Here is a 16,629-nt window from a genome sequence, read left to right on the forward strand (position 1 = left end):
TTCCTCTTCTCCATCTCAGCCACTGGCATTTTGTCTCACTTGCTTTACTGCAATAGCCTTTTAGCTGCCTGGCTCATGGTCCTCTCATTCCGTATTGCACTGTTTGCTAGAGCTACCTTTTGAAAATAGTTGGTCAGGTCATTAATCTTTTTTAGACTCAATCAAGAGCCTTGTTGATTATGATCTGTTTTCACTTGATGATTTATAAAACTACTGATTAAGATTACAGGCTTGGAATTCCATAGGCCGTCATTAATATCACCAGAAAGAGCCTTTGCTTCCACTAAGGTGATCTGATGTGATTAGTGTCCATCTTTCAGTTCAAAACTGCATGTTTACTGAAACCTCTCTCTGTTTTTCAGAATGACATTTTCCTCAGACATTATGACAAAGGGCCATGTAGGAATAAGCTCGGCCACTCAAGAGCCTCAGTGATGTGGAATCGAACACAGGTACCCTGATCCCAAAAGGAGCATGAAATAAACCAGACTTATGATGGCTTAAAAAGCCCACCACTCATCCTCCCCTCTCTATTCCCTACCTACCCATCCCAGCCTGGGAGGTTCTGGGGAGTTCTGGGGCAGGGCTAGGGAAAGTAATGGAGCAACTGCCAGAAGTTAATTCATGAGTGCAATCCCCTTGGGGATAAGTAGGGGGGCAGGGCACCAGAGGAGCCAAGTAATTAACAGTGACCTGCAGAATGAAGGCAGATGTTCTTTCCTCCTGAAAAAATGCTAGAATGACTTTCCTAAAGCCCTTTAAGGCATATTTGCTGTGAAAGGCAAGGCTCTAAAATCCTTTGAGTCCCTGCTGGGGCTTAGATCTGTCTGTACATACCATTGTGTGTTTATGTGGAAGGTTCAAAGGGAGTCTGGTTTATTTTTAATAGTGTTTCATATTTATTAAAGGCCATGTTCCTTTTGAGGGAGTCAGTGTTAATAGCCTAGTAATCATTATTAACATACCTATGAGACTGTTGAGGAAACTCAGGTAGAGAGAGAGCCAACACCAACAATTCACGATTATTCTGAGCTTGCACCAGAACCTGATTTAGCATTTGGGTTGTTCTTCTCATCTTTGATTTAGTGCTTGGTATCTCCCTGGTTTATATCCAGTTTAGAGCATTGCTGGGCACTGACTAAAGGGGCCCATAATTATAACTGTTTTTTTGTGTGTGAGATGGCCTCTTGGTCAGTTCTGCTATAAGAAATTACCATAGTCTGGGTGGCTTAAACAACAGGAATTTATTTCTCACAGTTCTGGAGATTGGATATCTGAAATCAGGGTGCCAGTATGGTTGGGTTCTGGTGAGGACTCTCTTCGTTTACAGATGAAGCTCTTCTCACTGTATCCTCACATGGCAGAAAGCAGAGAGAGAAGAAGCAAGCTCTCTGGTGTGTCTTCTTATAAGGACAGTAATCCCATCATTTGGTCTCCACCCTTGTGTCCTAATTACCTCCCAAAGGCCCCCATTTCTAAACATCATTATATAGGGTATTAGAGTTTCAACATATGAATTTTGGGGAGACAGAAACATCCAGTCTATAGCTGATGGTATAGTCTACATAGAGGAAGATTTAACTGCTAAAATGGGTTTTTCTTCTACATTTCCAGGTGGTCGGGATTCTTGTGGGATTGGGCATCATTGCCTTGGTGACTTCACCCTTGCTGCTCCTGGCTTCCCCATGTATAATCTGCTGTGTCTGTAAGTCCTGTCGGGGCAAGAAGAAAAAGCATGACCCATCCACAACCTAAAGATTTCTGTTCATGTCATGTGCCACAGATGTCTGGGTTATACGAGACAGCACAGTGATAAAACCCCACTTAGTGAACTCACCTCCTTCTCCTTGCCAAACTTTGGAAGTGCCTCTGTGTCCAAACCTTGAACTTGTCTGCCTACCTTCAGTATCAGAAAAGGCCAAGCACTAGTGTGTATGTTCCTGTGTAAAGAGAACCGGGTTCTACAGTCCAGGCTGTGTCTCTGGAGCATGTTGAAGCTTTGGAGGTGCTGAGGAGGAACTAACACGTCAACATTTTATCATCTGAAGGATCGCACTGGACTGTTCAACTCCGAGCCAAATTCAAGGAGCCTGAGTGATTATTCAGTATAATAAATGTGTTGCCATGGTTGGCAACATACATTACAACTGAGAAGCCAGTATATCCTGTGTTGACCACCATGAGAAACATGGGGGAAAGCTCCCACGTAGGAGAGGAAGGGATAAGACTGTCTAAGGGAAAATTCTCATAAGAGCTATAAAGCAGGCTGCTTATCTTAGGAGTCAATATGGTGGCTCTGCCTCTGCCAGCTACCGGGTGTGCTTTCCCAGCATTCCCACAGTGACTTGGCAGAAACACAATGGTTTTCTCCTCGTGTGATCTCAGCTTCAAGCAGGAGAAAACTGCTGTGCGGAGGGAGTTGTCCCTTCCCAGTAAAAGGGTTGCAGCATGTAAAACAATATGGTCTGATTTAGTCTCTCTCCCTTGGCAAATGTAACATTTTTAAGGTGATAAACTCTTCTCTTAAAGCCAGTAGCTGCAGTCTACAAGATTGTTTTATAAGAAGTCTGGGTAGAGTGGCAAGGTTCAAAACTTCGTCATAGATAACAGAAACCTTTCTTGAGCTCTGTGTTCATACACCCAACAGATCTAGAATTGGACCTAAAAGTACACACCAAAAGTGAACACGAAAGTCCATATGTACATCTAAAATCTGTGTACTTGCTGCCTATCTAGAATTTCTATCCATTGGACAGGCATGGATATACCCAGTAGTACACACAAAATAAAGGTTTACGTAAAAGCCATTCTATCTTTCCCTCTATCACTAATATGGTTTAATATAAATCACCCTAAAGGTTTTTTGCGTATTATATATGTAAATTTTGGTTGCAAGTTCATAACTTACCCAAAAGTATAGATTCATAAACATAACTCTTTTAAAACAATACTTAGAACGATATCATGCTGTCTCAGTTTGTAAAAACACTAATTGATAATCAAGTTTACGTATTTTCAAACAATTCAGAGCAGCTCTCAGCAAAGTTTTGTATTGCTCTTTCAGCATCTGTTAGGGCAATCTGAATACTTTCCGTATGAACGAGGCACTGATAAAACAACAACAAAAAATATGTAAGAAGTAAAATGTAAATGCTTTATGTATCATAAACAGTTTGGATTTGTATCACCTCATTGTGACTTACTTTTCCCATCACACCTTTAGTTAGATTTTGAATAAATGAGTTTTGAAAAGACAGTAACTTTTTCTCCAGTGACAGGATTCCATAATTGCCATTAACAGTGTATCCTGGTGCTTCATGAGAACATAAAAATGTTGATAGAGAGCTCTCCTTGAAGTCAGGGACATCCCGTCAGGAACTATCAGGACCTATACTTTCTGAGGTAACTGGGTAACTAGATTATTAAATTGCTGCTATTCCGGACCTATTATTAAAGAATGATGCTTTTCCTATGTAATGGAATGTATCCTAAATGGGGATGTGTATATTTAAGGAACTTTAATTCACACGTACATATTGATATCTGATACATGTATAGTACAGCTGTTGGTTGTGTACATTTTTATTTCCAGTTTGTACAGAACATAGATGAGAACTCTGGGAAAACTTTTGAATGGCAACCAACCAAAAACATTTTTAATCATTTATTAGAAATTTCTCAATGTTAAATGTCTTTATTTTCCTTCAAAGCTCTAAACACTTCAGAAAAAAAAAAATCAGTACCCTCTTCTATCAATGTATTTCATATTAGGATGAATACAAATGTACATGTATTTGAAGAATTTGCTTTGTCTTACACTGCCTCCTTATAGTAAAGGGCATTTATAACTGCTCAGGGGATCACAGGAACTCAACCGAAATTGAATTTTTGTCTCAAGAATGTCAGTAGTGGCAGTGTACTCCTCCACTAGTAAACTTTCTGAGCTTGGTTTCACAAAGAATCTTTAAACAGGGACTGATTTCAAGAAACCTAAAACGCTGTGTTTTCAGAGGCAGAGCTCCTGAATGTGGAGTAAAGATGGAAGGAAACATCTCTGCTATTTCCTTGGCGAAACGGAAGGAACTTATCTTCTCACAGAGATATTGTAACAGAATTAGCTACTTTTTCATGGGGGATAGGGGAGTGAGGGTTGTTTGTCAAGTAGACTTTAAATAACTTAAATAATTTAAGTTTTTAAATGTTGCAAAGTGCCTGAAAAATGTTGACTTTTTCCTTAAATAGCTAAATGAATTGGCCTGTGTGAGGTGGTCAGAATCAACAGGTTGGCAGATTAAACCCAGATCTCTCTCTGGTACATCAAAGGGCGAGATTCAAGCGCATCTAGAGATTTTGTTTATAAAGGAGAGAGCTGACCACTTTGATAACAGAAACTGATGTTTGCATTTTGGATAATTGGCGAGCAAAAGAGTTTAATCTGTCTCCTTCCTCTGTTTGTCAGCTTTAACCTTTCCTAGTGATTCTCTTTCCTTACTAGGAAGAAATATGGGTCTACATAATAATGTTTGGATGGGTGGCAGAAATCTTTTTATGTTTAGAGTGGTTTAGTGTGCTTGAAATATAAATCAAAAATCCTTCACCAAACTGGAATCTAGATGTAATAACCCCCCATCCAGAAATGTCATTGGATGTAATGGCACAGCCTCTAGCCGCTGCAGGAGTTTTTCTCCCATTGTTAGGTAGGGAGGTGAGAAGGAAAGCCATATGGAAGCAAATTTTAGAATCTTAGGCATCCTATTTGTTCATGCCATGGATATTTGCTCCAGACTTGAAATCTCCATTTTGAGAGAGGCCTTTGGAAAATGAGTAATTCACAGTGTGAATTTTCTTGTAGCCTGCATCAAAAAATCTTATCTATCCAGGTTTGAAAATCTACATGTTCATTTGAACGTAAATGACTGTTGCTTGGAACCCCAAATTGTCTCCTAAACATTATTCAGAATCTAAATGTGTGTTACTCTAGCCTTCCCTACACAGTGCTTCTAAAAGACTTTCTGTTCATGAATGGATGCCTTTGTGTATATAGAATCATGTACATATGTGTAACTTTAAAGACAATTTCAGAATGCCTTAGATGAATGACATTTTATCAAGCTGTCACAATTGATATCTATAGGCTATTAACATCTCATGTTGAAATCATGATCCAGAAAGTTTTGTTATGTATTTAAGAAATTGCTGTTGTATTATATTTTTGCAGTTATGTGAGAGGAAAATAGCAGTTTTAGTCTCTCTAGCCCCAATAAATGTGGAGCAGGAAATCAAGTGTGTTAACTTTTGTTGTGTTGCATGTTTCTAGTCATGTTCAATTTTACCATTCAGGAGCCAAGTGGCTATTAAATCCGAGGTTCAGAATTGACAAAAAATACCCAAGTCTGCAATATCATTTATGGAAATAACTCTTGCTGCCTTGTTTCTTAAAAATAAATGGAAGCAAGTGTAATGTCTTCACTTGTTGCAGACTTTCTTGTTGTGCGTGTGATATTCCACACTGCCATTGCACAGGCATTGATCATTATCCAGAGAAATAATCAAGGCCAGCCCAGTGGCGTGGCAGTTAAGTTCATGCACTCCACTTCAGTCGCCTGGTATTCACTGGTTCGGATCCCAGGCACAGACCTACGCACTGCTTGTCAAGCCATGCTGTGGCAGGTGTCCCACAGATAAAGTAGAGGAAGATGGGCACAGAGGTTAGCTCAGGGCCAATCTTCCTCAGTAAAAAGAGGAGGATCTGTGATGGATGTTAGCTCAGGGCTAATCTTCCTCCTAAAAAATGAAAAATAACAATTTAGGTCTTTGACCCTTCTAGTAAAAAATGCTGGCAGGCATCAAAGCCACTAGTTCTGTAAAGTAAGAGTTGGACTCTGTGCTCTCTGAGGTCAGTTCTGACCTTCCACAAGTCTATTAGAGGAATGTGTTTCCTTGTTATGATATTTAAAGAAAGGATTTACATTAGAGTGTTAACTTAAGGTCATTTCCATTTGAATTTGAATACCAATATACTCAAGGCAGGACTCTCCTAAAGTAGAGTGCCAGGATTTGGCTAACAACTGGAACATCTGTTTCTGCAAAACTGAAAGCTCACATTCCTGTGCTGGTGTTGATGTCTTTTTATTGAATGTTACATGCTTTTAATGTGATACCTGAGTATGAAGGTTAATAATTGACTCATAATTCAAATTTCATTTTCTAATTCAGTTTTGAAGAAATCAATAAGATCGTTTAAAAACATTCTGGGGTTATGTGGTTTCTTAATTTGCTTAATCATCTCCTAGAATGTCAACATTATTTCACTTTGGAAATGTACTCATTGTTGGCTGAACTTGAATTTGCATTCCCAAAGAATTATTGAATGAACCATTTTATACAGCAGTGATTTTAATCAATGCCCTAAGCAGCAAACTCATTGCAATGTAAATTATGAACCTAGTGAATTTGGAGGAGAATTATAATTAGGTTTTTCTGTAATTCAATTATTTTCACTTGTTAGATAATCTAGTTTTTCTTTAGACTCCAAAGAAAGTATCCAACTCTACGTTATGAGAAAGAAAGAAATTTCTTCAAATAGTTAATGAAAATTGTTTTATTTATATATTTTTACATATGCTTTTTAAGGAGTTTTTGAGAACAATCCTATGAGATAAATGGAGAGATATTAGATCCATTTCATAGAGAAAGCAATGGTTTTGTGTTCATGCCTTGCCAGGGGTCATACTACTGATGAGTGGCAGCCAGAAAAAGAATGCCAGACTCCTTGAAAGTACTTTCATGCTCTTTCGTTAGTCAGTAATTCTGAGCTTTCCTTCACTCTCAGTTTTTGTGAGTCCCAAGAAAATGTACTCCTCTCTCAATTCTCTGTATCAGTGGAGGTGTATGTAAGAGAATAATTTATTATTTCAAAAAATCATTGAGAGTTGGTGTGTTGGTGTGTCTGACAACATGCGTAGGGCAGATGGCCACCCCTGAGATCAACCCCAGTCACTCCCTGGGCTTCAGCTAGAGGAAGAGGGCAGGAGACGGAAGATGCTTCATTAGAGAAATAACTAGGTGGTGTGTATCCACCTTGCTAATTTGGGAACTAGAATTATAGCTGGATCTGTATACTTACTCCAGAAACCAGTGTTCGCCTCTTCCCCACAAATACAAAGTACATTCTCACAGCTTCCTTTTAATGTTTACAATCAAGACTCAAAGCAATTAACTCGGATCCAAATCCTTTCCGATTAACATTACTAACTTGTACTCTAATTTGTATTTGTGGCCTTTCATTAAATAAATCAGTTGACTGGCGGTTTTAAAAGCAAGAAATGAGGCTCTAAATAATGAACTTACTGAATGAATTTGTGACGTGCATAAAGAAGTTGCGCTTTGAATTCCATTATCTGCCTTTGTGTTTTCCAATTTTATCAGTGCAATTTTATCAGCTTTCCTTTTTTTGTGTGTTAAAACTAGAATTCAGGCTTTTGAGGAGAAGGTAATTAAGTCTATCATTAGCCATTTTATCTTGTGCTTCCTTAATGATCTGGCATGATTCCGGGGGTATATCTTCTTTTTGGAGGAGTGGATAAGTGGTTAACATTAATGCTATTGAATACATTCAAATAAAATGAACAAGAAGGTTTTCTTGAGGTGAGTTGTGAGACTTCTGATTATTGATCAGTCTGGACTTATTTTTTGGTGCCAAGCCAGTTTGTTTAACTAGAAGCAAACAAGTCCAGAAATCCACACCCCGCCTGCATGGTGTGTCCCAAATTCCAGCCTGGCCTTGGGACTTTGGCACCATAAGGGTATGTGATTGGAGTGTTGGGAGATAGCTGGCAAATCTGGTGTCACCCTGGGCACAGAAAAAGCTTGCAGTGTCCTCTCCAGGTGCTGTGGGGTCGGGGGACACACACCCAGCTCTGCAATAAGATGGCTTCAGTTCCAGGCCTGGCTTTGCTCTTGACTGGTGGTGTGGTCTGGGGCCAGCCATTTATCATGCAGTGTCATTTTGTCTGTCTTAGCTCAGGCCTGGGAGGATCAGATGAGACGGAGAATGTTGAAGAGCTTCTAAGTTTTATTGGTTAGGAGGTGAGAGCAGAGGGAGCCATTGTACTGTGCTGCAGCTATAAGTAGGGGTGACCAGTTCAGCCAGACTCTGTTCCCAAAGGAGAAGAGGGCACTAAGAGATTGGGTCCCAAATTACATTTCAAGCTTGTGAATGTGTGCTGAGGAAGGAGTGACCTTCTCAGTAAATATATTGTCTTTTTAGATTTAAAAAATTCCTTTATGTTGCTGTTTCACAAATATTTCACAAAATAAATATTTAGCTAATTTCATGCTCAATTAAAATGGAGGATATGTGGAGAGAGAAATGCAGAATTCTTATCAACACAATGATTTTGGGGAGGAGGTTTATTGTAAAAACTTGTATTTACAAGATGCGTTAATGTGCGCAAAGGAATTTCAAACACATTTTCTTTTGTTCTTCACACTAGTCTAGAAAGCAGATATTAATATGCTCCTCCCCCAATTTACAGATGGGAGATGAGACTCAGGGGCTGGGTGACCTGACACAAGTCATACAGTGAGTGAGTGGTAAAACTAGAATTTGAACCGACATCTTGTATGAGCCAGCCCAGGACCTCTTAGCATTATTTTCATTTTTTTTTAAGTGGCTTAAAACAACACGTTTATTAATCTCAGTTTCCGTACGTCAGGAGGTTAGCATGATGTAGCTGGGTTCTCTGCTCAGGGTCTCACCGGGCTAACGATCGAGGTGTTGGCCAGGTGTGTTCTCCTTCGAGGCTCAGGGTTCTCTTCTAAGCTCACTGGTTGTTACCAGAATTCAGTTCCTTCTCATGCCTTCCATGTGGTCCCTTCCGTCTTCAAGCCACATCGAGTCCTTCTCATACGTCAGATCTCTTTGACTTCCTCTTCTGCCGCACCTGACTGCTATTATTTTAAATTTTAAAGTGGTTATGGGAGCATGTTTATGTTTGTCATTTTCAATAGGAAATTTAGCTTTTTGCTGTTCTGTTTCCCTGCCTTGTGAAGCCTAACAGTTTGCAGACGCAATAGTATCAGCTAGAGGAAATCACAAACTCGGGGAAGAGTTAAAAGCAATATCTAGCTTTCTACAGGGGAACTGTGGATCTCAAGTTTCAGCTGAGCCTGCCATAGCCAAAGCGTTAGCAGCAACCCTGCTCTGGCCGGCGTCCTTGGGAGGTCCACGTGGTCTTTACATGAGACAGATTTTCCCAGATGGACTTAGAAGAAACCTGACCTCATCTTTCTAAACAAACCTTCAGAAGATTCAGGATTGGATTGAATCTTGTGTTGGATTCAGGAAGGACTATTCCTTTCAAGAGCTGGTTTAAAGAACAGGATGGTGTTTCCACTCAAGTCAGACCAATTAAAGCAATGAGTTCGAGTTAACCAGTTGCTGACTGTTCCTGAGGAGCCTGCACCAAAGGTCAAGGTCATCACTTCTCCGTCTTTCCCGCCCCAGTGCAGGAATACAGACCCTGACCACAGGTTTTAGATGCTTCAGACTAGAATGGCTGTTCTTCTGACGGGAAATGGAAGACTAGGGGGAGAGGTGAGAGCTCTGCTAGTCCCTTGTGGCTTTGGACCAGTTACAATTTATCTTGGCCTCAGTTTCCTCATCAAGAAAATTGGAAGTGATTGTTTTCTAGGTCCAGTTCAAATCTAACCTTTTATGTAAGATGGGAAAGATCGCCAGCACCCACTGTGAGCCCCATATACATGAGAATAGTTAGCACGAGGGAAATTCTCCTTATTAAACAAGGAACTCATCATTGCCAGAAAAAGCTTCCCGGTGCTAAATTATGGATCATTCCAGAAACATGTGAAATATATTACCAGCTTATTTAAAATGAGCAAATTCAAAGAACAATGGCTGAACGTCACGGTTTGTTTACAGCTCTTGATGGCTGAACAGACTTACAACACAGTTGCTTGGGGAATTTCCAGGGACGTGTTTCCTCAAATACTTCTATTAAAAACATCAGAACGTCAGTATCCTTATTTGAAGCACACAATAGACTATTTATTCTAAGTGTGTCAGTCTGAGGGTTCTTTTTAACATTCCGTTGCTTGTTATTAATAAATTTTTCTCTGTGTTTCCAGTACACTTTGTATGTTCTGTGAATTGAATTAAATTGAAGGTACATATGTATATGTTGTTAATGGATGATATATAGGATAGTTTTTATAGATAGTGTGTGTCTATGTGAATGAGTAGTGGATAGATAGGTGGATAGGTAATAGGCACATCTCCTTAAGTACAAAGAAATTTTTATTTAGGCTTAGTTAATACATTTTATTTTCAAAAGCAGAATGCAAAGCTACTTCTGGATTTCAAAAACAGTAAACTAACAAGAAAAAGTTAAATATTCAAAGAATATTTCCAAAATATTTTGATTTTGGGGCCAGCCCGGTGATGCAGTGGTTAAGTTTGCACATTCTGCTTCGGTGGCCGGGGGTTCACTGGTTTGGGTCCGGGGTGCGGACATGGCACTGCTTGTCAAGCCATGCTGTGGCAGGTGTCCCACATATAAAGTAGAGGAAGATGGGCACAGATGTTAGCTCAGGGCCAGGCTTCCTCAGCAAAAAGAGGAGGATTGGCAGCAAATGTTAGCTCAGGGCTAACCTTCCTCAATAAAAAAATATATATATTTTTTTATTTTCAAACTAACGTGTGTTTTTTTCCATGTATTACTTGAAACCCTCAATAAGCTATTCTTGCAGCTGATTGCTCCCATTTGCGACAAAATGTTCCCACTTCGGCCTTTAAACATTTGAGTACTTTTTAGAGTGGTCATACTAAAACTCACTTCTAGTATTTATGTCTGATGTCACAAATATATTCTAAGAAAGTCAAACAAAGACTTAAAAGAAATCTTCAGACTTAATTTCTATTACCTATTTTAATGAAAACAAAAATGCATGTTGATTGCATCTTAAAACGGAAATGATGAACAAAAAGGAAATGAGTGTATTCTTTCCTTATTTTCCATTTATAATCTACGGGGCATTTCTCAAATGTTTCCGCATAAATATCCTCAACTGGTGTAAGAGCACTAATTCACCCCTGGAAGGAAGAGAAAATGACCTGGAAGCATTGCCCAAAGTGAACTGCTGAGGATTGAAAACTTGACATCTCTAGTTTTATTTTTAAATTTTGTCTTTAAAAGTCATTTAGAAATTGGAGCCGGCCCGGAGGCGCAGCGGTTAAGTTCGCACGTTCCGCTTCTCGGCGGCCCAGAGTCCACCGGTTCGGATCCTGGGTGCGGACATGGCACCACTTGGCACACCATGCTGTGGTAGGCATCCCACATATAAAACAGAGGAAGACGGGCACGGATGTTAGCTCAGGGCCAGGCTTCCTCAGCAAAAAGAGGAGGACTGGCAGTAGTTAGCTGAGGGCTAATCTTCCTCCAAAAAAAAAAAAAAAGAGAAGAAAAAAATTCATATAAAAATTATAATCTACTCCATATTATTTTGATGTAATTTTCAAGATAATATTTTAAATTCTCTAAGTAAAATTAACTTTAAGACACTTCATCTTTATCCTGTTTCCTCCAGTACCCACAGTGTACCCCTGGGTGCATGTAAATCTAGTAGAGAAGCGTGGGCCTATAGCTGAGCACACTGAAGAAGTCAAGTCTATTAGGTTACCATTCTAATTATGAAGTACGCATTCAGTGCCTTCTTTGTGCAAACAAATGTGTGGCAGTTAGTTGCCTAACATGGCTTAGTCTGATTTAGGAGAAAGAACGCCTTGGGCTAAAGAAAGATGAATAACTGTATCAGGTCATGCCTGATAAATGCCAAGTGAGTGGTAGAAATATGTGTTATGAGCTTCTGGAAGAGGATAGACATTGCTGACACTTTTTGGTTGGGGCTTTACAGAGTTGGTACTGGATCTTTTGAAAGATTGTTAGGATTGCAAAGAGGGGACAAGGGCATTACAGAGAGGGAGCATGGTGCGAGCTCGGTGGTTTGGGGAGCAATAAATAGCCTAATTAAGCAAACCACTTGGAGGGCAGAGGAGAGCCAGCAAATGACAAGGAAAGAGAGAGCCTTGACTGCCAGGCCCAGGAGTTGGTGGGGTCTTGTTACAGTGGGGGCCATTTAAGGGTTCTGAGCTTGAGGGGTGACGTGCAAAAGTACACTTTAGCGGGTTAGTCTCACAGCAGTATATTGGTTGAATTGTAAGGGGAAAGCTGGAAGTAGCAGGACTAGTTGGTGACTACTGCAATGGCCTAGGTATTATTTAATGAAGGCCTGTTCTAGAAAAGTGTCTGCACAGAAAGAAAAAAAAAAAGCAAATGAGAAAGATGTTATATATCAAAAAATTTCAATATCACTTTGGTGATTACATCTTCTACAGAGTAAGTGCTTTTTGAAAGTTTTCTGTTATATTGTTGATTTCTTACTTGACATATTAGTATATTGAATCTTAAATCCTCCGTACAATTGCTATCAATCTTCACTGGGAGCCAGCTTGGAAAGGCTTACTCATAGGACTTACCCTTAAATCCTTTTTGGAACAAAGCAGAGAATAAATAAAATTACTCATAGGGCATAATGAAAGAGCAGCCAGATCGAATGCAGAAAAACTGTGAGAGATGTATTTCTACTTGGTTTTATGAGTTTAGCTAATTCTTATAAAAATAGGGGGCAGAGGAGAGTTTCTAATATTAATGAAGTCATTGACGTTTAAGAAGTGCTTTCAACTCAACTACCTTCTTTTTAGGGGAAAGCCAGGAGCACTGAAGTGCTTAACTAATTTAACAAAGACCGGAAATGGAGCTGAATCCTGGAAATGCTTTGAGGAAGTTAATTGACCATGTTGTTTTCATTTACTTGGAAAGGAATTCCTTTTGAAAGTGCCCGAAGGTGTGTCTGTCCCCTTACTCAGCTGCCACTCTGTCTGCTAATAAGATAAACTGATGTAATCTTATGTTACATACTTCCGTCTCGTATATGAAAAACTAAAGCTTGTAGTGATACCACTTAACTCAGCGATTCTATTTGGTAATTGATAACTAGCCATTCTCATTAGAATGTTCTTTTGCTCTCTGCCTACAGAAACCACTTGCTCTCTGTACATCTGCTACAGTAGCTGTTGGAGCCCAGCTTAATGCCGCTGGACACAGACACTGGGGATAAGAGAGGGGGAACACTGAATTCTGGCCAATTTCGCCTTCGGTGAATCAATACCCATTATTTTAGGAGGAAAAAAAGGAATAGCTGCATATAATAATCAGAGATCAATATGGCCTTCCCTAAAACAAATAGTGAAAGGAGAGCTCAGCCACCTGTAGATCTGGTGTGCTGACCAATTGATGCTCAGGGAGGAAAAGTGAAACTTGGAGAAATGCTTGGACCATATTCCTAAGTTCTTCCACTGAAATCGGTATATGCCAATGTTCCTCTACCAACTCTGTTAATTCTTGTATTGAGAGAGTGAAGAATTGAGTCATAGAGAGAAGACTTTTATGATTAAAAACAATCTCTGATTCTCAGGATGATGTTTTTATCTGGTTTATTCTCAGTTGTTTCGTAATAGCCAGGCATTTGTCTGTTTTCTTAGTCTCTTCAAACAACGAGCTCTTGGATTTATTTTATTTTCCGTTCTAATTCATTAATTTGTTTTCATATTTGTTTTTTCTATGCCTTTTTCAGTTTTTTTAATTGTCTTCTTTACTTCTTGGATTGAATGCTTCCTTATTTTCATTCTTTCTTGTTTAGCTATAAAAGCATGTAAAACTATCACTTTTCCTTTCAATAGAACTTTGATAGCATCCAAAAAATTTTAATAAGCAGTGTTGTCATTATTGGTCTTTTCTACAAAATAATCACCATATTGATTGCTACTTTCCCCCAGTAGTGGTTTAGGTTTGATGGGCTTTGGTTTCAAAGTATGTTTTCTTTTCCTTTAAAAACATGACAAATTTCTGTTTGTTTTGTTTTGCATTGGGATCATGTAGCCTGTACGATTTCTACTTTGGGGAGTTTACTGAGAATTTCTTCTTGGAAAAAATTTAGAAAATATTCCGTAAACAAGTATTTTCTCTGAAAGGTACAAAGTTTATTTCTTTATTTATTTTTATTTCAGCTTTATCAAGGTATAGTTGATAAATAAAATTGTAAGATTTTTAAGTGCATATTGTAGTGATTTGATATATGTATATGTTGTGAAAGGATTCTCCCCATCTAGTTAATTAACAAATCTGTATTAACATGTCTATCACCTCACATATTTATCTTTTTTTTTTTTTTTTGGTGAGGAAGATTAGCCCTGAGCTAACATCCATTGGCAATCTTCCTCTTTTTTTACTTGAGGAAGATTAGCCCTGAGCTAACATCTGTGCCACTCGTCCTCTATTTTTGTGTGTGGGATGCCTCCACAGCATGGCTGATGAGTGGAGTAGGTCCACGCCTGGGATCAAAACCCACGAACTTGGGCTGCCGAAGAAGAGAGTGCAGAACTTTAAGCACTCAGCCACGGGGCCACCCCATATTTATCTTTTCTGTTTGGCAAGAAAATTTAAGTCCTACTTTCTTAGCAAATTTCAATGATAACACACAGTGTTATCAACCATAGTCACCATATTTTACATTAGATCCTCAGACTTTATTCATCATATAGCAGAGTTTGTACCCTTTTACCAACATCTCTCTATTTCTTCCACCCCCAGCCCTCTGGCAATCACTTTTCTACTCCCTGTTTCTATGAGTTTGACTTATTTTTTTAGATTTCACGTATAAGTGATACCATGCAGTATTTGTTTTTTTCTATCTGACTTATTCTACTTAGCACAGTGCCTTTAAGGTCCGTCCACATTGTTGCAAATGGTTGGATTTCCTTCTTTCTCATGGCTGAATAATATTCCATCGTATATATGTGCCATATCTTTATCCATTCATCTGTTGAGGGACACTTAAGTTGTTTGCACATCTTGGCTAAATAATAGTAAATATGGTAAACAAATGCCGCAATGAACAAGAGAATGCAGATATCTCTTCAAGATTCTGTTTTCATTTCCTTTGGATATACCCAGAAATGGGATTGCTGGATCATATGATGGTTCTATTTTTAATTTTTTGAAGAACCTCCATACTGTTTTCCATAGTGACGATACTAATTTACATTCCTACCAACAGTGCACAAGAGTTCCTTTTCTCCACATCCTTGCCAACACTTGTTATTTCTTGTCTTTTCATCAATAGTCATTCTAACAGGTGTGAGATGATATCTCATAGTAGTTTTGGTTTATATTTCCCTGATGATTAGCAATGCTGCACACCTTTTCGTGTGCCTGTTGGCCATCTGTGTATATTCTTTGGAAAAATGTCTGTTTAGTTGCTCTGCCCATTTTTAAATCAGATTGTTTGTTTTTTTCTTATTTGTATGAATTCTGTGTATATTTTGGGTATTAACCCCTTATCAGATACATGATTCACAAATGTTGTCTCCTATTCTGCAGTTTGTCTATTCATCTTGTTGATGGTTTCCTTTATGATGCAGAAGCTTTTTAGTTTGATGTAGTCCCACTTGTTTATTTTTGCTTTTGTCTCCTTTGCTTTTGGTGTCAAATTCAAAAGATCATAGCCAAGACCAATGTCAAGGAGCCTACTGCCTATGTTTTCTTCCAGGGGTTTTATGGTTTCAATCTTACATCCAACTTTTTAATCCATTTTGAGTTGCCTATGGTGTGAGATAATGGTCCAGTTTCATTCTTTACCATGTGGCTCTCCAGTTCTCCCAGCACCGTTTACTGAAGAGATTACCATTTCCCCATTGTATATTCTTGGCTCCATTGTCATAATTTAATTGACCATATATGCATGGGTTTATTTCTGGGCTCTCTATTCGGTTCCACTGATCTATATGTCTATTTTTATGTCAACACCATGCTGTTTTGATTACTGTAGCTCTATAATATAGTTTGAAATCAGGAAATGTGATGCCTCCAGCTTTGTTCTTCTTTCTTAAGATTGCTTTGCCTATTTGGGGTCTGTTGTGATTCCATACAAATTTTAGGAATTTTTTTTTTACTTTTGTGAAAAATGCCATTGGAATTTTAATAGAGATTGCATTAAATCTGTAGATTACTTTAGGTATTATGGACATTTTAACAATATTGATCCTTACAATCCATGAACATGGAATATCTTTCCATTTATTTGTGTCTTTTTCAATTTCTTTTATCAACGTCTTATAGTTTTCAATGTACAGATCTTTCATGCCCTTGATTAAATTAATACCTAAATATTTTATTCCTTTTGATGCTGTTGTGAATGGGATTGTTTTCTTTATTTCAGATATTTCATTGTTAGTGTGTAGAAATGCAACTCATTTCTATGTCGTATGTTGATTTGGTATCCTGCAACTTTACCAAATACGTTGACTAGTTCTAATGGGTTTTTTGGTGGAGTCTTTAGGATTTTTTTATAAATAATATCATGTGATTTGCAAATAGAGACACTTTTCTTGCTTCCTTTCCAATTTGAATGCCTTTTATTCTTTTTCTTGCCTAATTGCTCTGGCTAGGACTTCCAGTACTATGTTACCTTATTCCTGATCTTAGAGGAAAA

The 16,629-nt window shown here is 38.5% G+C and overlaps 1 protein-coding gene across 10 annotated transcripts in view; it reads left to right on the forward strand.

The window, feature by feature from the left end:
* The window catches only part of RNF144B (ring finger protein 144B), a 167,844-nt gene extending 162,565 nt beyond the window's left edge, over nucleotides 1-5,279 (forward strand). For all 10 annotated transcript variants that reach the window (XM_070244135.1, XM_070244133.1, XM_023624501.2 and 7 more), the window contains 2 exons: nucleotides 363-452; nucleotides 1,615-5,279. In XM_070244135.1, the coding sequence (XP_070100236.1) occupies nucleotides 363-452; nucleotides 1,615-1,755 (231 nt within the window). In that variant the 3' untranslated portion in view covers nucleotides 1,756-5,279. The remainder of the gene's footprint in view (nucleotides 1-362; nucleotides 453-1,614) is intronic.
* The last annotated feature ends 11,350 nt before the right edge of the window (nucleotides 5,280-16,629 follow it).

This window comes from Equus caballus, chromosome 20 (assembly GCF_041296265.1).
Source record: "Equus caballus isolate H_3958 breed thoroughbred chromosome 20, TB-T2T, whole genome shotgun sequence".
NCBI classification, from domain to species: Eukaryota; Metazoa; Chordata; class Mammalia; order Perissodactyla; family Equidae; genus Equus; species Equus caballus.